At 38.3% G+C, this 27,409-nt stretch overlaps 1 protein-coding gene across 8 annotated transcripts in view; it reads right to left on the bottom strand.

Annotated features, from left to right (window-relative positions):
* Positions 1-27,409, bottom strand: part of kiaa1109 (KIAA1109 ortholog) — a 487,987-nt gene that overhangs the window by 269,129 nt on the left and 191,449 nt on the right. For 7 of the 8 annotated variants that reach the window (XM_080193511.1, XM_080193510.1, XM_080193515.1 and 4 more), the window contains exons 20-24: positions 27,080-27,279; positions 23,219-23,449; positions 20,426-20,563; positions 13,084-13,260; positions 5,574-5,702 (exon numbers count right to left, since the gene is read on the bottom strand). In XM_080193511.1, the coding sequence (XP_080049637.1) occupies positions 5,574-5,702; positions 13,084-13,260; positions 20,426-20,563; positions 23,219-23,449; positions 27,080-27,279 (875 nt within the window). The remainder of the gene's footprint in view (positions 1-5,573; positions 5,703-13,083; positions 13,261-20,425; positions 20,564-23,218; positions 23,450-27,079; positions 27,280-27,409) is intronic. The other variant, XM_080193514.1, reaches the window with a different exon arrangement.

Raw genomic sequence — 27,409 nt, 5'->3', positions numbered from 1 at the left:
TGTCAGAAAGCATCATTTATGAGTCACATTCCTGAAAAACTTATCACCTTCACAGGGGCATAGTCACTTCCTCAGGATAAGTGGAGGTGAGCAAGAAATGTAATTTTGCCATCGTCAAGACATCCCATGCACAGCAACAAAAAAGTGCTAATTGGCATTAAATTACTAAACATACTCAAGGTCAGCAGGATATTATTATAGGATTTTGATGCTAACTCTGATTTTATTCCCTGCAGATTCAATATTTAGTTTAACCACCTCTTCATGCTTACTGAGTTTAGTAATTTAAATTTCTGTTACAGTTCAGATAAAAATCAACACTCCGCCTTCCACCCACACCACCACCCCCCCCAAACAAAATGGTGGTCTGAACAATGCAAGGAAGACCTGATCCGAAAGGATAAGCGCAAATGATTCAAGAGGACAAGGTGCGCAACGTGGAATTGGTAATATTTTCGGAAACAAAGATCTCAAATTTTACATTCAGTGAGGCTTAAATAGAAATGTTGTGGCAGACACTTAAGGGGATCGTCAGAATGCACATTCAACGAGGAAGAAAAAATTCAAGGGGGAGGACCAACTATAATTAACTAAAAAGTTAAAGACAGTATTAATTTTAAAGAAAAAGCAAATAACTGTGCAAAGATAGGTGGAAAATCATAAGTTTGGACAGGACATATCAAAGAATGATTAAAAAAAGGGGAAAAAATAGAGTGCAAGACAAAGTCAACTAGAAATATACAGTCAGATAGTAATATTTCCAGTAGATATTTAAATGAGAAAAGACTTAAAATGAGTGATGGTTCTTCCCTACCAAATGTCATCTGACATTATTAGCATTCAACAACTTCCATTTAATGTCAACTGCGCTCAGTAGCGATCATCCTGCCACCATTTAACATCAATTGTTTTCAAATGCTATAATACTGTCTTTAACTTTTTAGTTAATTATAGTTGATGTCACTTGCAATCACCTGGCTATATTTCTATTTAATTTTGACTCAGGACCGACCATTTACCTATATTTTCCCAAGAACCATACATGCGTTATCAACTGCCATCATTGCCATCCTGCAATGATCACAACAAAATATGACTATATATGGCCAAATTCTTTCCAAATGCAGGCCGAAGATGTGTGGCATGTGGCGTGTAGCGTCACACTTTCCTCCCCCTCTACACTCCCTCAACTCCAACATACCACTCTACCTTCCCTCCCTCCCACAACATCCTTTACTCCCCTCCCCAACACCCTATTACCCTCCCCTTCTTCCCTCCCTACCATTTCCCCCTCCCCTCCTCATTTCTCCACTTCCCCACCTCTCCCCTTCCCTTCCATCTACCCTCCTCCCCTTCCCTTTTCTCAATCTTCTGACTCATCATGCTTTTTCCTTCTCCCATTCCCCCTTTTTCCCCCTCTCCTCACTTCCCCAATTGCCCATCTCCCTTTTCCCCCACAGCAACATGGTGGCACAGTGGTTAGCACTGCCACTTTAGAGACCTGGATTCAGTTCCAGCCTTGGGTGACAGTCTGTATGGAGTTGACATGTTCTCCCTGTGTCTATGTAGATTTCCTTCACGTGCTGTGATTTCCTCCCACAGTCCAAAGATGTTCAGGTTAGGTGGATTGGCCATGTTATATTCCCCTGCAGTGTCCAAAGGTGTAGGTTAGGGGGATTGGCGTGGTAAATACGTGGGGTTACAGGCATAGGGCCTGGGAAAGATGGTCTGTCAGAGAGTTCATGCAGACTCAATGGGGTTTAGGGGGTGGGGCAGCAGGGAGGAAAAGGCCATATCAATCATTTCTAGCTGGCCCTTTTGAACATATCTGACGTACTACAGAAGTCATGCAACATTGAAGAATAGTAGGAAATCTTCAACAAAGGCATCAGGCAGTCTGCACAAGTTGGACAGAAGAGTGGAACAAAGAATGATGACCCAGCATGGAAGTCGATTAATCAAAGAAATCTGGCAAAGATCAAAAAGGATCAGGAAAAGAACACTGGGCAAAGACGAGAAGGCAATAAATTGTCGGAAGAATGGATAAAGCCATGAAGAAGAGTTGCAGGAAAGACAAACAAGAATGAAGAGAGTTAAATGGCAGGAAGCAGAAGAAACAGCAAATCAGAATGATTTCCAAATCCAGTACAGATTGCATAAGAGTTGACTGGTGCAAGAAGCAACACCACTGTGCCAATCACCTCCAAGGACACTATTGACTGACGAGGATTAAGAGGTAAAGTGGGCAGAACAATTTTGGGAAATCCTCAGTCAGTCAAACCCCAACTCCACATTTGAGTTCAATGCATCACACCTCAGCAATTGAACATCAACCTGGGAGAAATTGCCACAGGGATCCAATGAGCCACCAAGAACTTGAAGAATAAGACATCTGAGATCAACGAGATACCAGCACAGCGATTGAAAGATGGCAAGAACAACCATCACAACAGAGCTCATGGACCTGTTCAACAAAATCTGTGTAAAATGTCCTGGGTAACTGAAGGTAAGGAGTAATCATCAAATTGTCAAAAAAAAGAGAGCATATCAGCAACTCCAAAACTGGAGAGACATAACATGCTGTCAGTACCTAACAAGATTTTCACCACAGTGCTCGACAGATTGAAAGCAGGAGTAAGCGGTACCCTTCATGACGAACAGGCAGGTTTTTGGGGTGACAGATCATGCAGCAAGCAAATCTTTAAACTCAGGAACATCAGAGTATAGCCTAGAACATCAGAAGCACTTGTTATCACCTCCATTGATTTCAAGAAATTTCATCGGCAGTCACTCTGGTACATTGCAAGACAATAAGGCATCCCAGAGTAGTATATTAGCACCTTCATAGCCTTAAACTGCTACTCAGACCACTGCATCAAGACCAGCAGAGCCACTATGGGCTCCTTCAACATCATAGGAATATAGCAAAGCTACATACCCTTCCTATTCCTTTCCGCTAGGTTACTGATTACAATGAGGAAGATTACGGTGAATGCAGACTTCGGCAAGTTTATACAGGCACACACAAAAAAGAAAAATCAAAATCTTTAGGCTTCTAACTCCTGTACCAGAATGAATTTGGAATGTCAGTGAGGCTGTCAAAAATCAAGGAAAAATACAGTAAATTATACTTTCCTTCCTTGTGAATAAATATTATTTGCGTGGAGAAATTTCCTGTCAATCAGAAATTAACGTTTTAGTAAATGAGAAACGATCACACCATTGACTGGTTAGAATCCCAAGCTTAAATTCAGCCACATAAAATAAATGGCAGTTTTATAAAAAATACTTCACACTTTGATGCCTTTTCTGAGTTTTCTGGAAGGCTTGAAAAATCCAAAAGCTTCTTAGCAAGAAAAACGCAACTGATTAATCTAAATATAACCTACTCAATTTAGTTCTGTCTCTATCCAAAATCTGTGGATGTCGGCTCACTTGTCAATTTAGAATTCTAAGCACAATTGCCTAGAGATCTTTCAATAATTGCCAATTACTTTTCCTCATTTATTGGTACATCACTAATGTAAGGTTATAGCAGAGGCAATAGTAGAAGATCAAAAGCAATTTCTTCACAGTAATTTGTAATTGAAATTTTTGTTTTAAAAATGTCTATCTCAACATTACCTTGTGGACTAAAATACTGAGAACAGTGGAAATGCTAAATTGAGTCACCTGATTTAAGATCAAGCTACAAGCGAATTCCTTTCTCAATTGTAAGAGATATCAAACACTAATCTAAAGTTAGTCATATTAACTACAGTTATATTTAACATACTTGAGAGTTCAACCTACTTATTCTATATCTGGTATTTTTTAAATTACTACCCTGGAAGTATTGTTAAATTCTTAGAAATACTTGTAAGTCATTTTATACAAAATTAAAAATACTTCTGAATACACATAGAACATACAAAAACTACAGCACAAACAGGCCCTTCGGCCCACAAGTTGCGCCGATCACATCTCTACCTACTAGGCTTATCTGTAACCCTCAATCCTATTAAGTCCCACGTACTCATCCAGAAGCCTCTTAAAAGACCCTATCGAATTTGCCTCCACCACCACCGACAGCAGCCGATTCCACTCACCCACCACCCTCTGAGTGAAAAACCCACCACCGACATCTCCTCTGTACCTACTCCCCAACACCTTAAACCTGTGAACTCTTGTGGCAGCCATTTTAACTCTGGGAAAAAGCCTCTGAGAATCCACCCAATCAATACCTCTCAACATCTTATACACCTCTATCAGGTCACCTCTCATCCTTCGTCTCTCCAAGGAGAAAAGACCGAGCTCTCTCAAACTATCCTCATAAGGCATGCCACCCAATCCAGGCAACATCCTTGTAAATCTCCTCTGCACCCTTTCAATGGCTTCCACATCCCTCCTGAGGCGACCAGAACTGAGCACAGTACTCCAAGTGGGGTCTGACCAGGGTCTTAGAGAAAAATAAAGGCTATTAAAAATTGTTACAGTAAATTTTTAATTGTGAATATTTCATTATTAATCATATAGACACAAGTAGTGGGAATGAATATTCAACAAAATAGAAAAAGTTTAGGAATGTAACTGAGTGCCAAAACACAGTTTTGGTACTGTGATTCATCTTGTGTTTACTGATCTGCTGTGTTGTCATAGAAAGGGATATAGCAAAGACCATTAACCTCTTCCAAAGAAAGTAACATTTTAAATATGGTAACACTGGCAATTGTTACATATTTCTCAATGGTTAGTTATATTACAGCATTTGAAAAAAATCTCAAATTTATCTTCTGGCCCTTCATAGCCAATTACCAGAAAATAAGATTAAAAAAAATTCCTTCAAAAATTGGAGGAAGTTTCACAACTGTACCTTTTTGCATTTACTAGCTTCCTGTGGTGACTTCAGCTGAGAGTGACATGAGAAATACAATTTAGCACTGAATCCCCAAAAGTGCAAGCCAACAAAGTTGTACACAACAATCATTTATTAATACTAATGAACTGATGCGGTGCAGAAGTTATAATAGCACTCTGTATAAAAAAAAGTATTCAATTCATGCTGCAGAGCAACTAATGGATGTTTGAAATAAGGTTATTAGGGGTGGCATTTCAAAAGAACTTTAAAATAATGCGGAGAAAGACTATGTTGAATATATTCTTAACTCAGCCAGGGTGCCCATCTTTCCCTGCCTATATGCCAGATAGCATGAATGATCTACAATTGAGTTTTGCCAAGCATGAATGTAGAATACGAAACTGAAGCAATTTATAAACAGTACCCGTGTTGCAGCATTCCTTTGTATTTAATATATAAAATTCCATTATTAGCATTATGCTCAATATTAATTCTTGAACCAACACCACAATATTAAAACCTATCATGTCATTATTGCTGGAGTAGCAAAGATGGAACTTTATCCTTCATTAAATACAAGTTATTGTTGAGTGGAAAATTAGAGGTTAACAACAGCATAGCTATTGTTCAACTGAAATCAGACTTCTCAGTGTACAAAGCAGCATTTTAAAAAAAAAGTTGATTGGAAACATAAGTTACAGAATAATATAGCTTAATAACATTTCTATTTCCTTACCTTCAATTCACAGAAACGCTGATCAACGCCATGTTGACACAAGATAACAGTTTTGGGCCTTTCCAATTCGTATTCTTGACACATGACGTGAAAGATGAATGTCTGCCCCCACTCCAGCAGAGTTGCCAGCTACAGAAAATAAAGATATCACAAACTTTGTTGGAGTACACAGACAAGAATAGAAAGTCAAAAAATATAAAGATAGAATACAGCAACGTAGTTTGATCAATTCTACACCACTTTCTTGGTTATGTGAAAGAAATACAAATTATTCCTTGAATAAGTGACACTTGCCTTTTTTACATTAGGTTTATACAGTATCGTAGAATGATTACAACACACAAATATTCAGCCCGTCAATGCTGGCTCTCTACAAGGGCAACTCAAATAATACCAACCCCCTGTCCTTTACTGTAACTCTACAATTTTGCTCTCTTCAGGTGCTCATCCAATTACCTTTTGAAACCTACGATCGATTCAGGGAGAGTAGGGAGTAGGGGTGGTGGACCTGGGGGTGAGAAGGAGGAAAATCCAGTTGTTGTGAGCCACATGGTTACTAATGACAAAGGTAGCATTCAGAAAAACGTTCTTCCAAGGGAAAATGAGCAGCTAGAGGCTAAATAAAAAGCAGAACCACAAAGGTAACAAGCTCTGAATTACTACTCGAACCACAAATAAATTAGTATAGCATAAATGAGATCAGAGTGTTGAATGCATGGCTAAGAATTGTGCATGGAAGAAACTGGGCATTGGCACCCATACAAGGTTCTTCATTTGAACTGTGCTTTGACACTGTCCTGCTAAATCACATAACTAATCACATAGTTGTAGTGAGAGGGAAGACGCACATGAGGGGTGATTTGGAAAGTTAAAAAGAAAGAACATGGCAATAGTGCAGGGAAATGATAACCAGAGTGTGACAACAAAGGGCAGAGCGTACAAACATAAGGAAACACCAGCAAGTAGGGTCTGGGGAGCAGAAAATGGTCAAAAGACAGAATCAAAGGCTTTTATGAATGCTATGTGCAATATCTGGGTAGGAAGAAAGAGTAAGAGATGAGTTAGCTCTATTAATGAAAAATTAGGTCAGTACAGTTGTAAGAAATGATCTGGCTCAGAAAATCACAATGTACAATCAGTCTGGGTGGAAATAAGAAATAGTAAAGCAAGAAGTCACTGATGAGAGTGGGTTTATAGGCACTCAAACAGAGCTACAATGTAGGACAAAATATATATTAAGAAATAATGGGGGTCATAATAATAGATTATAGATTAATGGGGGAGTTTAATCTTCATACACTTTGGATGAATCGAATCGGTAAAGGTAGCCTTGAGGATGAGTTGAAAGAGTGTGTTTGGAACAGTTTCCTCAGAACAATAAGTTGTGAAGCCAACCAAGGAATAGGATATTTTATGCAGTGAGACAGGATTAACAATTACATTGTAAAGGGTCTTCTAGGTAAGAGAGATCATAGCACAGTTGAACCTCACATTCAGTTTGAAGGTGAGAAACTTGGATCTGAAGCTATTCTGTCAAGTCTAAATAAAGGCAATTACAACAGTATGAAAGCAGTTGGGTTAAAGACTGAGAAAATAGGTTAAAAGGTATAACTGTAAGAGAAGTAATGACCGGCATTTAACAAAATATTTTGTAATATATTCCATTGAGAGAGAAACGCTCCATGAGACAGATATACTATCAGAGGCCAATGAAGTTGAGGATAGCATCAAATTGAAAGAAAAGATGCACAATTCTGTGAAGATTAGTTCTGCAAAGACTGTGAAAATATTAGAACCCAGCAGACCAAAAAAGAACAGATAAAACAAAAATGAGAATAAAGTAACAAAGAATATAAAACCAGACAATAAGAGCTTCTACAAGTATATAAAGAAAAAGAGATTAGCTCAAGTAAACATTCATTCCTTTGAGAATGGGACTAGGGAATTAATAATGGGGAACAAGAAAGTGGCAGAGACTTTGAACAATTTACCTTCATGGTAGAAAACACAAAAAAACTCAATAGTAGAAGAAATTCAACAGCCTATAAAGGGAAGAACTTAAAACAATTACAATCAGTAGGAAAACAAAAGTACAAGAAAAACTAATGCAAGCAAAGGCTGACAAGGTCTCCTGGACCTTCACCCGATGAAGGGACAGTGCTCTGAAAGCTCGTGCTACCAAATAAACCTGTTGGACTTTAACCTGATGTTGTGAGACTACTTACTGTGCCCATCCCAGTCCAACACTGGCAATTACACAACTTGGCTGAAAATATACTGTATGCATTGGTTGTTCTCTTTCAAAATTCCCAGATTTGGGAAAGACCCATGCAGATTGGAAAATGATAAATGTAATACCATTAATCAAGAAAATGGGAGGCACAAAGCAGGAAACTACTGGCCTGTTAGCCTAACATCTATCAATGGGAAAATTCTGAAATCCATTAATCAGGAAGTAGTTGTAGGAAATTTAGAAAACTGTAATACAATCAGGCAGTCAACATTGGAGTTGGATTGGGGTGGGCACAATAAGTAGTCTTACAACATCAGGTTAAAGTCCACAGGTTTATTTGGTAGCATGAGCTTTCGGAGCACTGCCCCTTCATCAGGTGAGGGTCCGGGAGACTTTGTCAGCCTTTGCTCCCATTAGTTTTTCTTGTACTTTTTTTCCCTAGTGGTTGTAACTGTTTTAAGTTCTTCCCTTTATGGGCTGTTGAATTTCTACTACTATTGGGATTTTTTTTGTATTTTCTACCATGAAGATAGATAGTTCAAAGTTTCTGCCATTTCCTTGTTTCCCATCATTCATTTCCTAGCAAAGGAAGTAATTTTTGACAAATTTTGGGCATTCAGACAGGATGTCACAAGCGGGATGGTAAAAGAGAACCAGAAGATGTAGTATTCTTGAATTTCCTAAAGCCATTCAATAGGGTACCACAAAAGGTTGCTACACAAGAGCTCTTGCTGAAGGTAACATATGAGCACGAATGGCGGGGTTGCTAAACAACAGAAAACAGCCATGATGACTGGGTAATTTTTAGTTGGCAAACTGTAAACAGTGGAGTTCCACAGGGATCAGTGGTGAAGTCTTAACTATTTACAATATATAAAAAAGGTACAATTGCCATAGTCCCAGATGACCATAGGATGCTCTTCCTTTTGATGGGAAGGGCTGACTGGTGGTAATTTAACCTAAAGATCACCACACCTCAGGTGAGGGGAAAGGTTGAGAAGGCAGGCCTTCATGAATAATCTCAACTGGTATAGGAATTAAACCCATGGTGTTGCCGTTGCTCTGCATCACTAACCAGCTCCAACTGAGTTAAACCAAATCCCTCTATAATATAAATCAACAACTTGGATAAAGGCACAGACTGCACTGTAGCCAAACCTGCTAAAAATACAAGGATAGGAGAGAAGGACATCAAGAGTTTGCAAAGGGATATAGAAGAGTAAGCAAAAAATTGGCAGATTAAGTATAATGTAGGAAAATGCGAAATTGTCCACTTTGACATGGAAGGATAGAGAAGCAGAATATTATTCAAATGGAGAGAGATTGCAGAACACTGTTAAAGAGGGATCTGAGTGGGCTTATACATAAATCACAAAGTCAACTTGGAGGCACAGCAAACAATTAGGAAAACAAATAGAATGTAGCCTTTTATTGAAAAAGGATTGGAGCAGAAAAGGCAGAAAAACCTTGCTACTGCTGTATAGGGCATTGATGAGAACATACCTAGAATATGTGTACAGTTTTGATCTTATTTTAAGGAGAGAAATACTTGCATCGGAAGCAATTCAGAGAAAGTTCAAGAAGCTGATTCCTGGGATGAATGGGCTGTCTTATGAGAAAAGTTTGAGTAGGTTTGGCCTATACACACTGCAGTTAAGAATAAGAGGTGATCTTACTGAAACATGTAAATTGAATGAGCTTGACAAAGTAGATGCAGAGGGGATGTTCCCCCTCATGGGGGTAGGCTAGAACAAGCAAGGAGAAATGTCTTACTTCAAAAGAGTTAATTGTTGGAATTCTCTACCCGACAGTAGCCATCACCTGGCTCAGCCATGAATATACTCAGATTTTTGATTTACAGGAAGTCAAGGTTGATGGGGCCACAGACTCAAAAAGGGCCAAATCATCTAGGTGCTGCTCCTATTTCTCATTTTTCCTCTCAGATCGCTCACGACACAAAATTTTTCCTCATGTCACCCTTGATTCATTTGACATTCACCTTACTCTTCAGCCAATGGAAACAGTTTCTCTCTATCTATTATAACCCTCATGATTTTTAACATCTCTGTCAAATCTCCTCTCATCCTTCTCTTCTCTCAGAAGACAAATGCCAGCTTCTCTAATCCATGTATGCAACTGAGCTCCCTCATTCTTATTCTTTTAATGTCTTCATAGTCTTCCTTAAATGAAGTATCCATGAATTGATGCAACACTCCAGTTAAGGCCAAACTAATGTTTTATGAAGGCTCATCATAAGTTCTTTGCTTTTAGAACCCTAGAATCCCTACAATGCAGAAAGAGGCCATTTGGCCGATCAAGTCGGCACCAAATCTCCAAAAGAGCTCCAATCTCACCCCCTGCCCTATGCCCATGCATGTACCATGACTAATCCACCCAACCTGCATATCTTTGGACTCTAAGGTGTAATTTAGTGTGGTCAATTCATCTAATTTGCACATCTTTGGGTTGTGGGAGGAAACCAGAGCACTGGAGAAAACCCACAAAGACACAGGGAGAAAGCCAAACGGACAGTCACCCTAGGCTGTCCCTGGCACTGTGAGGTGAACAACTCTGCTACTGTGCTGCCTTGTCTATATGGATTTATAATTATAACGCCCAAGGTCCTGTATGCCTATTTAATCACTTTCTCAATTTGCCCAACTACCTTCAATGATTTATACACATATACCGCAGGTCTCAGTTCCTGCACAGACTTCAGCACTGCACCCTTTTTTTAAATTGCCTCTCCTGTTTTTTCCTTCCAAAATGCATCGTGTCACATTTCTATGCTTACATTTTGGTCCATTCTTCTATTGCCTCAACACCCACTCCCACAGCATCTTCGCATGCACGCACAGGAGGTACAACAGTTGCCTACTGCCTCCTCTTTCTACCCACCATGGTCCATACATTTCTTGTACGTAATACAGCAATTTTGTTTGCACTTCTTTCAATTTAGCATACCGTATTTGCTGTTTATGATGCTTTCTTCTCTACACTGGGGAGACCAAACACTGATTGGGTGATTGCTGTACTCAACATCTGTTCAGTCCTGAGCTATTATTCTCTTGCCATTTTAATTCTCCATCATAGTCCTACCTCCCCACATCGTTTCACAATGAAACTCAATGGGAGCTCAAGGAACAGTGCCTCATCTTTCAATTATACACTTCACAATCTTCCAGATCAACATCAATAATTTCACATCATAACCACTGCTCCCACATTTTTGTGCAAGGTTCTGCTGCTGCTCTTCTGGACTCATTTTAATATTCCTTTATTCGTCCCATGACAATCCACTGTTTTCTTGCATCTTCATCCCTCTTATATCATCATTTCTACCCTCCACCCTGTTATAAACATTCCCTTTTTTTCTACCCTCCCCCTCCACCCACCAATCCTACTTTCCCTGCCTGTTAAAAATCTGCATGAAAATTATCATCTCTTCCATTTCCGGTGAACGATCATCATTTTGAGATGTTAATTCTGTTCCTTTCTCTCCACAGATGCTGCCTGACCTGTTGAACACTGCCAGGTTTTCTGTTCTTATTTATATGCATATTTATTTTAAACTGCAAATGCATGAATTACTTGTAAAGTTATTTGAGAAGAGGTAATGTTTCACCCAAATTACTGTATTCTTCATCAGAGTATAGAGTAAACACCTAGCAACACCTGCCTCCTTGCTACCTGCTGCTATTTAATAAAAACCAAAGCAACAAGTTGCAGCAATTAATCATGAGAGACCACCTACAAACAATCTAAATTGTAGCGTACCAACAGAGTTGATTAATCTGCTACAGTTCACTTGCGTCTTGATAAGTAAAATTGATTGTGACAGATATATACATCACAAAAGCTAACCAGCCTGCCGCTTGCCATCAATTTTTTAATAAACCAGATTAGTTAGCATGTGAAAAAACTACATTAAAAAAAATTAGCAACAGGTATCAATTTATTTTCACTGCAATTTTCTTCATATTCAAATTTCCTCTAAAATTCTTCCAGAAACATTGACCTTTGATTTTACACAGTCAGCACAAAATTCTATAAAGCAATAAACTTGCCTTCAAAAGAAATCCTTCAACGTGTTTTCCATAAAAGTCCAAATGAATAACGAAATTAAAATGGAAGCAAGAGTACAATGTAAAATCTTCCTTTACGATTTCAGTTTGAATTCCTTCCTAGCCCTTTCAATTTTGTTTTACTTTGGACATCCAACAATGCCCACTATTCTACATTGCAAAAGAGAACCAATCTATCTGCTCCTGGCCACCAGTAATAACAAAGTGATTCAATATGACATATTTATGTGCACACTCCAAAGAGACACATTGGGAAAGCTTAGAATATGCAAACAGATTAATTACGGAACCTCTGTCCCATAAATGTATGCAGATCAGCACTTGCAAGTAAATTGTAAAATTTACTGCTTAGAAGCTTTTAATTTCATACCACATGTGGTGTGTCAGAATTCCACCATTGTTGCAAACACTATTTGAACAACAGAAGATTCAGCCATTTGTAAAATAAAATTGTATGCATCCAAAAACATCGGATTTTAAAGATCAGCCATTCAGAGAAAGGAAATTTAATTGAAATATGTTTGTGTCATGTACATTGGGAAATTTAACCATTTAAAGGGCAAGTTCAGTCTACAATTAAGATCAATTCTGACTAAACTATCAGCCATGGCAGAAAATTTTTAAAATATAAAAACTAGACTGAGGAAAACAATTCTAAAAAAATGAAAAAGTTAGTAGAAATACAAAGTTGTTGGTTATATTTCAAACAATAAAATGTTTTTTCAAAATATATGTGCAGTAAACAAAGAGGCAAAGGCAGAAAGAATTGTGCAATCAGGTAACCATATGAAGTTGGACAGCTAGAAGGATGGAATGGCAGTTATTAAGTAATTACTTTATATATCTTTATCTAGGAAGGAAGGTAAGTACTAAACCTACCAACAGATTTTCAGGTAGAGCAGAGAAATGGTTGGATAATTTGTAAAAAAAAAAGCTATTAAAAGGTTAAATACTCTTAGGATAGACAAAATGGCCAATTTATAAATCTTAGGACATAGGATTAAAATTAACAAGCATTCTTAAGTTAATTAACAAAACATATTTTTATATGTGGACACAATTATGCCACAAGACTCACAGTAGTAAACATATGCTGCTGTAACTGATTTTAATATATAGGTCAAAGTAAAATTTTTTGGAAGGGAAAAAACAACAAATTCTAACTTTGTCTTCCATACATTTAACAAACTACCTGTGGCAGTGTTACTTTAGCAGTAAGCAGACCCGCTTGCACATCAATCAGCCACGAATATTCCAGTGTTGCACTGCCTAGAGGTAGCCCCTCTGCTGAGAACATGGCATGGGCTCGTAACTGTAATCCAGACAGGCTGACATGACCTTCACGGAGTAGTCCATCCACGGATGGCCTCTGTTGAAAAAAAGGGCAACATCACCACTATTTACATTGGGCTGTTAAAATCAAAATCATGAGATGAATTGATGTCATCTAGTATATTTTGCACAAATTGAAAAATCAAGTGTTCAAACTATCGTGAGTTAAGTATTTCAAGCAAATTAAAAATTAATCACATTCTAAAACAAACATAGCAGTTCTCGATGTTTCAGTTTTTAAAGCATATTAGCAGCTGAAAAAGTTCAAGTTCACAAAAACAGAAAGATAATTCTTACACAAACTTACACAATATGCAATACTCTAAATCAAACTACAAAGGCATAGGGTGATTTTGCCTCAAGCAGGATATGCAATGACAAACAGAATTTTTGCTTTGTACAATTTTTAACAGTCTTGTTTGATGTATTTTCATCATGAGATCAGCTAACAATTTCTCCAAGCTGTCTGAGTAATTTCCTTTGTGTTGGGACAAAGTTAGTCCACAAATGAAAGATATTCCTCCTAATTAAAAGAAAAAAATATTCTACTAATTCAAGGGCTTTCTTGTAGCTTACTATGCATTTATAATATAAAGGGAGTGATTAAAACTGTACAATCTCTTCAACAATTTGCTCTTTCAATATGAAACTCAGATGTAGCTCCTAATGGAAGTAGAAAGCAATCCAAAGAATTGATGGGAAAAATAGGCTAAAAATCTATCAGACATATTCTTGATGATTCAGTTGCACTGGAGGTGGGCAGCAGATAAATTTACTTCATGTTTGTAGCTCATGTCCAAATGGGTTTCTTGCTGCTGGCTTCTCCTGCACCGATACCAGGTGTCCCTGCACTCTGCAGGTGGACAACAGCATTGTGCTGAAAGCATTTAGTGCAACAAACCTGTATTCCACGTGTATATGATATTGGAATCTACGTCCCATTCTAGTCTACATGCTACAACCATCTAAGTGTTTTTAAAAGGTATACCATCATCGTTCCCCTCCCAAGTCCCTCTGTTCCTGTATCCCCTTTAAAATTACATCATCTGGTTTATATTGCCTCTCCTCATTATATATTGTTCAGCCAAAATCAATAAATTTACACTTCATAGTGTTAAACATCACCTGTCTTGGGCCTGCCATTTTACCAATTTGTCTTAATCGTCACGAAGGTTGTTACCATCCCCTCCCTGTTCATTACATTTTGAAGTTTTGTGACCTCTGCAAACTTTAACATTAGGCCCTGTATACCCAAATCCAGGTCCTTAATTTCTGTTGAAGAGCAGAGCTCCTAACACCAAACTCTGGAACACTGCACTCTGCTCTCCAATTTGAAAAATAATAACCCACTATTTCCTGCTTTCTGTCCCTCAGCGAATTTTTTATACATCTAGCCCTGCCCTTTGAATCCCATAGGTTTCAGCATTTGTCTTGAAAATCAATATCCACAACCAATAACTATGTTCCCCTCAACAATCCTACTTCATCAAATAATTCAATCAAGTTTGTCAAACATGATTTGCCATTACAAATTTGTGCTAGCTGCTCAAAGAATGAATTTCTTTTGAAATGAAAATCTGGAACATGCTGCTGAATAGAATGGCTGAGACAAGTGACGTTGATGTATTTAGAGAGTGACATGTTGTACACTTGAGAAAGAGATATAACTGGGGCAATGTGGAAACAGCCAGGTAGAGTGTGAGGATGCCCAAATGGATTATAAATACTGGCCAGTTGAACAAAATGGCCTATTTGCAAGCAGTGCATGCTATGTAATTCCTTACTTATACTTACCTGCAACTTTCCATAGATGCTTAACGATTTTCAAAATTAGTGCTTGTTACTTCCGACATAAAGGGAGACAAAAGCACATGACTCTTCTCAAAAATGTAGATGGTCGTCTTCATGCTTGCCCCCCAAAATTGATAGACCATCGAAGTAAAATTGTATCTGATACACCTTGGTGGCTTACTGCGCAAGGAATTGTATATAATTTGTAATATACTGTTGTTTGCAACTTAACAGTCAAAAACAAGTACAAGGACAATTTTAAAAAAGTAGGGACCAGTTATGCACTACTCGGAGTTTATAGTTTCCTCCAAGTTCCTCCCCTTAGATTATTTGTTTAGATGATTTTGGCATTCAGCAATTCTTTGCTTTCAGCCTTGTTCCAAAAATATCGAAGTTGAGTTAATATAAAAAAAAATTCTGGTTAGACAAAAATAAACAAGAGAACGCTGGTCTGGCAGCATCAATAGATTGCACAACATAAGTTATACATCATGTTAGGTTTTGGGATATAGAAGACAACAATAAAATCCTTATTTTTCATCTTTTGGCCTTTGGCACCAACAGAAATAACCTTAGTGCTGGTACAATAAGAACATAAGAAACAACAGCAGGAGTAGGCCATCTAGCCCCTCGAGCCTGCCCTGCCATTCAATAAGATCATGGCTGACATGAAAGTAGTTCAGTTCCACTTACCCGCCTGCTCCCCATAACCCTTAATTCCCTTATTGATCAGAAATCTATCTACCTGTGACTTAAACATATTCAGCGAGGTAGCCTCCACCACTTCAATGGGCAGAGAATTCCAGAGATTCACTACCCTCTGAGAGAAGTAGTTCCTCCTCAACTCTATTCTAAACTGACCCCCCCCCCCACTTATTTTGACGCTGTGTGCTCTAGTTCTTGTTTCCTTTCTAAATGGAAAGGATCTCTCTGCCTCTACTCTATCTAGCTCCTTCATTATCTTATATGTCTCTATAAGGTCACCCCTCAGCCTTCTAAACTCCAACAAGTACAGGCCCAATCTCTCCTCATGAGCTAACCCTCTCATCTCCAGTATCAACCTGGTGAACCTTCTCTGTACTCTCTCCAAGGTCAATATATCCTTTTGCAAATAAGGAGACCAAAATTGCACACAGTACTCTAGTTGCGGTCTCAGCAGTACCTTGTACAATTGCAACAAGACCTCCCTGCTTTTATATTCCATCCCCCTCGCGATAAAGGCCAACATTCCATTTGCCTTCTTGATCACCTGCTGCACCTGCAGACCACAAGAACATTCTTTGCCTTCCTCATTTTCTTTCCTGCCTAATCTATTGCACCATTCCTCCTTATTATAGAAATATGTTTTTCCCTCAATTTTCTCATATATTGTCTATCAAATACCAGGACAAGTAATCATCTGGTTTTACTCTTTAAGAAACCACTGAAAACCACTGCTTTACTACTACAAATCCATTTTCCTCTGTTAACAATGAATATGATTGTTAAATGGATCCCAAGTCAGGTGATGAAGTACTAAACTAAATGCCAATCCTTTTCTGAATGATAGGTTTATTTACAGAATGCAGCATTACATAGAGTGCAAAAAAGGCCCTTCAGCCATTGGGTTTGCACCTACAATAACTACCACTAAAGTCATGCTAATCCCAATATCTATAAAATATCTTATCCCATGTTTACAAATCCTTTCTAATACCCTTCTAATTCATTCATTCCCTCCATTACCATAATCATACGTCTATTACCATAATCACCCTCAGTGTTTTAGCCTTCTCCATGTATATGTGGTCCAGGTGTTTAATTAAACAATGCCCTATGTTCATGAACCTTAACAATATAATTAAGACATCATTAGCAATGGTCTCACAGTGAACCATAGCAATTGATAAAAACAGGGGAAAAACACGTTGACAAGAAAATTGCCTGTTATTTTCCTATGGACTATCAGTTAATATCATAATCAGAAGTCTGCTGATTCTCTCCACAGTGGGACGTTATTGTTTGTGTTATATTATGGTTTTGATTTACAGATATTAACTTAAGCTTCTTTCAGAAAATAAGCAGATCTTACTGTGCTGTTAGGGAGTTCCAGGATTTTGGCCCATCAACCATGAAGGAACAGTGATATAGTTCCAAGTCAGGATGGTGTGTACTTCGGAGGGCAATATGTAGGTGATGGTGTTCCCATGCATCAGTTACCTTTGTCTTTCTAGGTGGGAGAGGTAATGGGTTTGCAAGGGGCTGTCAAGGTGAGCCACTGCAGTGCATCTCATAGACAGTTCACACTGCTGCCCCTGTGCATTGATAATGGAGGGAATGAACATTTAAGATGATGGATGGGGTGTCAGACAAGCAGGCCTCTTTGTTCTGAATAGTGCCAAGCTTCTTGAGTGTTGCTAGAGCTGAGCTGATCCAGTCAAGTGGAGAGTATTTCATCACACCCCTGACTTGTGTTTCATATATGGTAGACTGGCATCAGGAAGCAGAAAGAGAAGTACTGGGATGTAGTACTGAAGTGATTTCTGACATGACATGCAAGTGTCTCATACTTTGGAGGACAAAAGTGACTTTGGGCCAATGGTTTCCAAAGCTCTCCACCACTAGAGTAAAAAGGCACAATGATGGGCAACGGGTAAAACAAAAGGAATTTTTTTAAAAAATTGATTATTGCCTTAATAACCTGATCAGAATGCCATGTGCTCACGTCTAACAGGAATTTTCCTTTATGCATTATTTAATAAAATCATAAATTTGTTTTTATAAAGTTTCAAGCTCAAAATGTTGACTCAGTCACGGGTTTCTGCCATGGATCTTCATGTGACTGAACAGGCCACTTCTTGATCTACAGATTTTTGGGCACACAGAACAGGACATACCACAAGATAGTGGGATGGGAAATGCAGGATTTGCTTTCTCTTCTTGCCTTCTCTGCTGCCACTCTGCCTCATCATTAAGGTGTTTGGACTCAAAGTAGGATGCAGCCTGATGAACAAGCTATTACCATTTTGAATGGCTGGTCGCAAGCTCTTCCCAGTCATTAATGTTAATGTGAAAGAAATTTATAGAGCGTTTTTAAATTTTTTTTGTCGTTCTCGAGAATGCTGGCCATTTAAGAATTGAGAGACAGGACCTGACAGTGGTGATTTTTTCGACCATCCAGTCATATTGTCCAGTCATCGTAGTTGATTTTGAAGAGGCTTTGCCTGAATGCTTGCTTTAAGAACAATAGTGCTTGTGTGACAGTCTGCCCATTGAATCCAGATGATGTGGTAAAGCATTGCTCTTAGGTGTCACTGATATAAAGTCCAGGATCTAAATGCAGTACAGGAACGTGATACTGTCAACCACTCTGTTCATGGGACTTGCAGAGCACTTTGTTGTCAAATATTGACTGCTGTAGTTTGTAGAAGCTGTATTTGCACAGCTGATGCAGTGTTGGATCTCCTTCCCAATGCTGGCCTTTTGAAGGTGGCTGCCAAGTTATGGGAACATTTCCTAGAATCTCTCCTTCAACATTTACATGAGGCGCAATATTTTTGCTGACCAGGTGTGGGTTGATTTTTGTGGGTTTTTTTGGCAACATTCAAGGACATGCCAAGTTTCTTGTATGCAAAATTGAAGAAATCAAGAGTGGCTTCCAATGTGGTGCAGAACGAACAACAACAATGCAGTCACCTGCAAGCTGCAGATCATGTACATTTATCATAGTCAGTTTAGTGTCAGCAAGGAGGCAACTATGGTTAAAGAGCTTTTCCACCTAATACTGACACCAAAGGGGTGAATTCTTTTTTCTGCCAAATCATTAGGATGAGTACAAGGATCTTCGATGCAAATAAAAATCTGCCAGTTTTACTAACAGCTACAGTCACTTTAAATTGTATATTCCTTTGAATTTTCTTTCAACTATTTAAAAATGAGAGATCTACCAAAAATAAATTATCCAAAAATATCCAATTATTAGCATCTAGCCAAATCAGTAAGACAGCTGCAAAACATATAATAAGCTTTTCGATGGAATGAAGCGTGGAAGCATCAGTGTAAAGTGCATAAAATTCTCTCAATTATACATTAAATAATCCAAGCTATAGAAATTTAAATAAGATTGAGAAAGATAGCTTGTCTATAGCAAACAGCATTGGATGACTTTACACCATTTACTATATGCTCTCCATAGAAGTATAATGTTAAACCCTCAAGCTGGTATCACTACATTGCAGCAAATAGACATGAGCTTGGAGGTAGGGATAAATAAAGCTTGAAGGATATATAAAGGAGCAGCAGGACTTTTCAAGTTCAAATTTGCCCATCGACAGAATTACGCAAAAACAGTTCAAGATAAAAATAGTCAAAATGCTGTCATTTATCAAATGAACGTTCTAATCGAGATGGGATGCAAGCTTCATCACTGGCCAAATATACCAATCAAAAAGAGTACAACAATTTTTACTGACAACATCTACTGTTCAATCTAACATAATTACAATATTCTTATAGTTATGTTTGAATATAATTTGTGGCACCTGAAAAAAGGGAAGCTTTTAACTTTGGCTCATCTCAAAATCATTACAGCAATTATAGCAAATAGTAACATTGAAAATAAAGACGTCACCAGCCTGAGTATAAATGCAACAATCTCAAATTATTGAAGCAGGACTAGAGAGGAATGCTCTGAAAAACAGCTTGCTGTTTACCTGTGTAGCTGTTGTAATATGCTTGATCTAACATAATTCATTACAAATTTTATACATCGTGTCACATTGTTTATCCAAGAGAAATAATTACTTCCTTGATAATTGCTGGGGTTTTTTTCTCATCTGTATAAATTGTCAGATTGTCAAATGCAACATGCAAAATCCGGGAGGTTTAGAACTTCCACTGTTAACCCTGCCAACACAGGTAGAGTCGGGTGGAGAGTGGCAGGGAAAGAGACGAATGCCTCTATTAGAATTAGAGAGTCCAGAACACCTCTTTCTTCTGGATACACTGGCCAGCCTCTTAACATTGTGAGTCAGCTCCTTCTATATCAAGTCTTGAAAGGAGCTGGCAGAAATGCTGTATTTTACAAGATTGGTACGCAAAACTAAATAAATATTGGTGTTATCAGGTTCCAGCCTATATTCCATCCTTCTTCCAAAGTTACAACAGATTTGATTACAAAGATTTTCAACTTAGATGGTTTTATAAGTTATATCTTGATAAATCTTGTGAACAGTAGTGTTGTGTTTTTTTAATTATTCAAGTGTTACATACTTAACTACAATGCTAAATTCAGCCAGCCTTGCTTTCACATCTTAACATGAATAGATAAAGTAATAGCTGAAGAAAAAAGAACGAGTTTTTACATTTTGAATGCCCACAAACATAATAAATTACTAGTACAGATGTTATAGGAGTTGTTTTAGGCTTCTTACCGGGTAGTTGTCACTCACAAAAACATAAACCGGTGACAATATAAGCTGCAACATTGTCTCTTTGTATCCCTTCTTCATTTCAAAACAAAGCCTTTCCAGGAATGCTGTGGGACACTCTGAACCATCACTGCTGCAATGCTGAAACAGATCACATTTAAGATATTTTCCACAGAATAAATCAAGACTATAATTTCTTAATGGACCTTTGTAACATTTGTTGGACTTTATATATTACAGTAGCGAAGTAACATAAACAATCTAGCTTCATAAATCTATAGAAAGAGTTAATATAAACCTTCCATATGATTTAAGTTTTTTTTACACAAGATCACATATGCCATGGAACACAAATTACTAATGAAACTTTGATCTCCAGTTTAGATACTCCAAACACAAGTCTATCCGAATAAATGCCTTCCTTGCAGAGTGGAAGTTTTACCATTTGCATTATTCAAAGGTTATTCCACCAAATTAATTACGTATTCCATTATGTGCTTCGCTTTTCTTGCAGAGGGAGGAAAATAATTCATATAGTTTTTGACAAGGGACAACAAGAGAGTCAGAGCGAACACCAGATTGCTCTGTCACTCAAAACAGTGCCTTTGTGATACTCCTCAATGTTTGTGGAAAAGGAGACTGTATTTTCCTGCAAAATTGATAGAACATTGAATACATTCACCTTCTGATTTAAACTGGTATTATTTTACAAGCCTAATCTGCTTGTCAATATTTCACTTTTGATGTTCTCTCATAATCAACTACAATTTCCTTGAATCTGTAAAGCTGAATTAAGTGCATTAAAAGGTTAAATATACTATATGGTTAGATGTGGTCAATTTAAATCACATCACACATGCATATTTTGCATACAAGTGAAACCATTCCAGTGATAATAGCTACATCAGATAAATAGACTGAATTTTGCTGATTCTTCTTTCATTCTTATACATTACAGATCGATACACAGGAAATAAAAGTTTTAAGAGATACTAAGCAATTACACAATCTCACATGTAATGTGATGCCATTACCCAATCTCAAAGTTCTGCATGCAATACAAAACCATACAGAGGGCATTTTAATTTATTTCATTATGCTTGTTACATTTCTATTCATAAAATATCTGTTCCAAATATTATATGTGCTATGAGAAACAAAGCAGATTTGTGCACATTATAAATGCAATAAAGATGACTCAAATTAGATCATAAGCCATGTAAATGAATGTCCAGCAGTGCAGTTAAATCAACCTTACCTAGAAATAGGACGCTGCTTTAAGATGTATATGGGGCAAGCTACTACTGTGATGTTCAGTGAAGTAACATCTGGCATCAATATATTTCACATCAAGGTAGGTTAGCTCAGGACTGGATGGCTGTGTTTGTGATCATCAGGTTAAATCACCACCAGCCTCTGGTCATCTGGAACCTTGATGACTTTACCTATATTTCATATCACATGACATATTACCGCATCTCAAATCATAGTTCACATGAAGGGGTATAAAATTATACATCCGTTGTCTCTTATAACTACTTGGTCCAGGGGAAGGAAACTATCCTGAAAATGGAATGTTAACTGTCCTAGAATTCCACTTGCATATATTACATAAAAAGCAAATTTCAGGATATATTTCACAAAACAAACATTTCTACATTTAATTTATGCTGATAAACCCATATGAACTTCACTGCTTTTGACTACTACATTAGCTCAACCTTAGTGTGTCACTACTTTGTGGCACATAGCAGTCGATGTTACATATGTACTGCATTCCAACCCATATCGATCTTTTATTTATTATATAGACTTGGTAACATACTGTTTTAAACAAAATATGTACTGTGTAACATAAACAGGGCCTAGTTTTATGGCTGATAAAATTGGATATCCTAAATTAAAGAATTGGGCATATTAAAAATCAAACACAGTCAAACCTCAGGCAGGCCAGTTGTACAATACACAAACCTGTCTGGGCCTGACTCATCAACCTCCTATCCTCCTATAGGTCACTGCATCCTACTGATACTTAGCAGGAGATCATTGCACCCCATTGAAATGCACCAGCCTATTGTTGGAAGCCCAGATCGGGCCAGACTTTGTCACCACAAGTTCCTGCAGTTGGCTTAATCTGATAACAGGTTACATGTAAGCAACAGCATGGAGATGGACACCTGAGGGCGGACTCTGGTGTCCTGTCAGGCAGACATCAAGAAACCCACTGGGTATTGGAACCCCCTTCCTGGAACCTCATTGGCTGGAAGCCAGAGAAGTTTCTGGAAAGGCAAGCAGGCAGGGGATAAAGGAACACATGTTAGACACCAGCAGGGAAGACTCGAGAAGACTCGATGAAGGAGGCAACCCTTGACCGTTCGGAAGACTGACCAGAGAAGGAAGGAAGAAAGAAGCTGCCATCGACACTCACCTTTGTGACGACTGACCAGAGGGACTCAGAGAATCAAACCTGCAGTTTTAGCCAAACCATCCTTGTGGGTAGTTATATCTGATTTTGGGGTATCCTCTTGTTTTATATGGGTAATTTAAGGGTTAGTAGTGTTACAGTTAATAAACTTGTTGAACCTTTACTTGTGTGTGTCCTTTGTCCATCTTGCAAATAAGGGCACCAGGGTAAAACATTGGAATAAGTAAACTGGTCAAAAGCATGAGAGATTTTAACATTTCAACAACTGCAATTAATAGGATGGTTTCAACAACAGCGATATAAACTGAAGATTCAATGAAAGTTTGCTTTAAGGCACAAAGTAAAATCGCTCCTGTACCAATTCAACTCACCACTGGAAGTCTTCCATGCACTTTGTATAAATTAATAAAAACAGAGATATCCCATGGGCGAAGTGTAAGTGGATGAATTTGCTTGCCCCCACCCTCAGCTTCCTTCTTTTCACTTTCTTCAACTCCAACTGCTGGCCATCCAGAACTAGAAGATGTTGACAATGACAGCACAGGGCTTGTGGCCACTTCTTCAAAATCAGTATACATATCATCTTCTCCAAAGTAGTTTTCCTTTTAAGATAACATGATATATTAAACATATCAGTGAAGTACAACCAGTTACACTTAGCAGAACCAAGGGTAACTTTCCAGCAACTGCTCAAAAGCTTAATATTTACAACTATATATTGTTTTAAGTAGTCTCAAGTAGTGTAGTTTTGTTACTAGGTAGCTAAAAATTTACTACCAATTTATTAATTTTAAATGCTACTTAATCCCATCATAAATTATTTGGGAACCATATGCAAAGGTTTTTTGTAACTGTCTGCATAGTTACTGGCTAGGTGAATCAATGAAAGGAAATGGAAACTGCTGGAAACACATGCAAGTCTGGCAGCAAATATGGAGAGAAAAATAAAGTTAACATTTAGAGTCAAATATGACTGTGTACTGGACTTGAAATATTATTGTTTCTCTCTCCACAGATGCTACCAGACCTATTGAATATTTTCAGACTTCCAGTATCCGCAGTACTTTCCTATTATTGACTCAATGAAATGGCTGAACCCCAGCCTCTAAAACTTCAAGCTTAGGTTTTGGTCTCCCTCCACCTTGGAACATGCTCCTCCTATCGATGGTCAAGAACATGTTGTTCTGGATCCAGGCCATGGATTCCTTCCGACTTGCCTGATGGGTATGAGTACAACAGTGAAGGAGAACGCTGTGTGGCAGGTGGTGCTAACTACAGCTCCACTACACAGACAGTTGTGACAAGCTCTGCAGGAAGAAGGAGGCTGAGGCAGAGAAGCTATTCAGAATAAGACAAGCAAATGTGACCAGTTAAAAAATTACCACAATCTGCTCGTTTTAAGGGATCACACGTATTAACGAGCACAGGCAAACTCAAATTTGTAAAAATATGCCAACTACATCCTGGGCATGCATACTTTAAGCAATTAGGAAAAGCAAAAAACCTGTTCACTTTGGTTCTTTACCACTTCACTGAAAATGCAGCAGATTTATTTACATTAGGCCAATTCTTCAAGTCTCTGATCATTACAGACTGGACGTACAACTGAAGATCCGAGTCAGGACCCTGTGGAAGTAGTGATCTACAGACCCATATGGAATTGCCTAGGAAGTTTAAATTTGATCCTGCTACGAGGGATCCTCTGTGAATGTCTCCAAGCTTGAGTTGGAGACTTGAGAGATCCATGGGACTTACCTTGATAGTCACCCAGAAAGTATTAGACAGATTAAAACCTGGTTTAATACCCAGGTAGCTCCACAACCAAGCCTCCCAATCACTCCCACTGATCACCTGACAACACCCTCTCCCCAACTGACTGAACCAGCCCCTCCCAACTAACCGTCTATCATCCCTTACTCACCCACCTCCCCGTTCACAGATGTCTCCCGTCTTCCCCTAACTCTACTTGACTGATAATGTTCCCCAGGGGATGCTGTGGTCAGCATTTCCCTGACAACCAGGATTAGGCCTGGAGAATCATCATGCGCAGCAACTCTGCATTCAGCATTGCAGTGCTCAGAATCATAGAGTCATAGAATCCCTACAGTGCAGAAGCAGCCCATCAAGTCTGCACTGGCCACAATCCCACCCAGGCCCTATTCCCGTAACACCACATATTTACCCAGCTAATCCTCTGACACCAGGGTCACTTTAGCATGGCCAAATCAGCCTAACCCATACATCTGTGGGAGAAAACTGGAGCACCTGGAGGAAACGCAGCAGACATGGGGAGAATGTGCAAACTTCACACAGATGGTCACCCGAGGCTGGAATTGAACTCGGGTCCCTGGCGCTGTAAGGCAGCAATGCTAACCATTGTGCTGCCCCTCACTGAAGATTCAGTGCTTTGTTTATTTCAGATTTGTGTTACCTACCGGAACTAAAAATCTTGCATTGGGAATAAACCTCCTAATAATATATATTTTGAATGGAAAAGCCTGCTTCAATATAAGTAGTTTTAATTTAAAGTAGTTTAAACTATAAGTAGTTTAATTTAAACAGTGGTTTTCAAGAATGTATCTACTAGTTAAATGGGGTTTTGCTGCATACTTTCATTATCAAAATAAATTGTGATCATATCCAAGTTAAAAAAATCCAATATCTGCAATTGCAAATTTGGTTCTCCAAAGGTGCCCACTTAGGTTTAATGGCATTTGTGATTTCAAGTAAACAGTGTTTTACTTCCATCTGTGTTGACTCATGCTCCTCTATCCACAGCATAACCAAAATGACAAGAACTGGGCATTTGCATCTCCAGCAATTTAATCTCTCCAAGGCTGAACCAAGCAAATACTTGGTGAGACAAGGCCTAGTAGAAATCAATAATTTGCTTTATTCCACAGCAAGGTGAATGTTAACTGATGGCAGTTGTAATCATATGTACTTAATTCTAACAGCATAACCCATCTTTGTGAAATGATACAAAATGTTAAAAATTGAGCAATGTTGTTTAATCTCCTCCTTACTTCAACTTCTCCAGCATTTCTCATGGAGAAAATGAAGCTTTTACCTGATACTTCTCTCAAAATTCCAAGTCCAAAAGCCCCTTAAACTGTCACATTTTTTTCTCTCTTTCAAACTTGAATCATATGACTTTTCAACACAATGATTATGGGCTATTTTACAATTCCTCCTCCAAGTAGCACGCCTCATATTGGCGACTACAGACTTCCATTTTATTGGTCCGTGATTATGCTTGGCAAGGTACTGCTGTTGCCTTACGCGGTATGTCTGAGCAGGAAACTCTCCTGCATTCACTAACTGCCATCAGGTGTGTTGAAAGGATTTACCTGTTTGATTATATTACGAGTGCACTTTCCATCACCCTCAAATCAAGAAGTGGGGCTTGAACCTCAAGCTTCTGGCCCACAGGCAAGGATGCTACCCAATCTGTCACAAGGCCTCCCAGTTTAAAATTATCACACAAACTAATAAATTGCTCATCATTTATGCTCGAGAGAAAAAACATGTATTTTGCATTGTCCAGGTGTCTTTTAAAACTTGAGAATACACTTTGCTTAAAAGAAAAACATTTTTTCAAAATTTATGATACTATTGCACAATTATGTCAATAGTTTTAATTTTAAAAATTCACTGTCATAAATGTGATGAGCATCAGCAATGCTTAGCTAGACGACTTAAGTGAGAGTGATCTAGCTCAGCAGTTTCTCCTTTCATGCATACTATTAAGTGAACTTCGGAAGTAAAATTGTTCATCAGCTGCCACTTCGATAGTCTCACTCTCCCTGGGATATAAAGAAAGGGAAAAAGAAATAGAGGGAGGAAAGCAAGCAGAGGGGAAAGATTTATATTCTTGCTTGCTATGTTGCAACACTGCTGTAACTGTTGAAAGTGTTTGATAGCAAAGCAATCATGGTTAAAAAGCATGCTGGCACTTGTCAGCAAGCTTCACTGGTGAGGTACAAGACAATGACCAGTAATCATGTAATATGTCACACCATTTGGGAGGGCAAGGAGCAAAATCAATTAGTAGGAAAAATAAGAAGTGTTTTTCTTTGCTAACGGACACTTCTGCAGCGTGATATTCTCTGAACCTGATGAAGTAGTAGAGTGGGCCAAGACCACAAAAAGACTTAAAAACAATTAATATTGAAATTCTGTCTTAAACTGAAAAGGTGCTCGAATTGGCATGAGAAATTATTAGTCTGTACCTTGATGGATAACAACGCCTTCAGGAGTGGCCCATATAAAATGATTTGAGAATCAGGAGACATTTCTAGTTCCACATGTAGTTTATCAGGTGCAAGTTCAGATGGATCAATACGTAATCTTTGTGAAACTGAAGGAGAATGCAAAGTTCGTTCAGCAGCCTTCTGTGATGATCTTGATGTCAATTGCTGCATTTCAAATACTTTAAAAAGAAATGACATTCTTTAAAAAAATATACTCTTAAGATAGATAGGGTTACTGTCGAAACCAAACTTTGAATTGCCAATAATCTCAGCTACCCATGTTGATCCTTAATAATTTCCACCACCATT

Source organism: Carcharhinus amblyrhynchos, chromosome 1, assembly GCF_965287045.1.
Source record: "Carcharhinus amblyrhynchos chromosome 1, sCarAmb.v2.hapA, whole genome shotgun sequence".
Classification (NCBI taxonomy): domain Eukaryota; kingdom Metazoa; phylum Chordata; class Chondrichthyes; order Carcharhiniformes; family Carcharhinidae; genus Carcharhinus; species Carcharhinus amblyrhynchos.
Note: the sequence above shows the minus strand (reverse complement) of the source record. Positions and strands in the feature narration are given on the sequence as shown.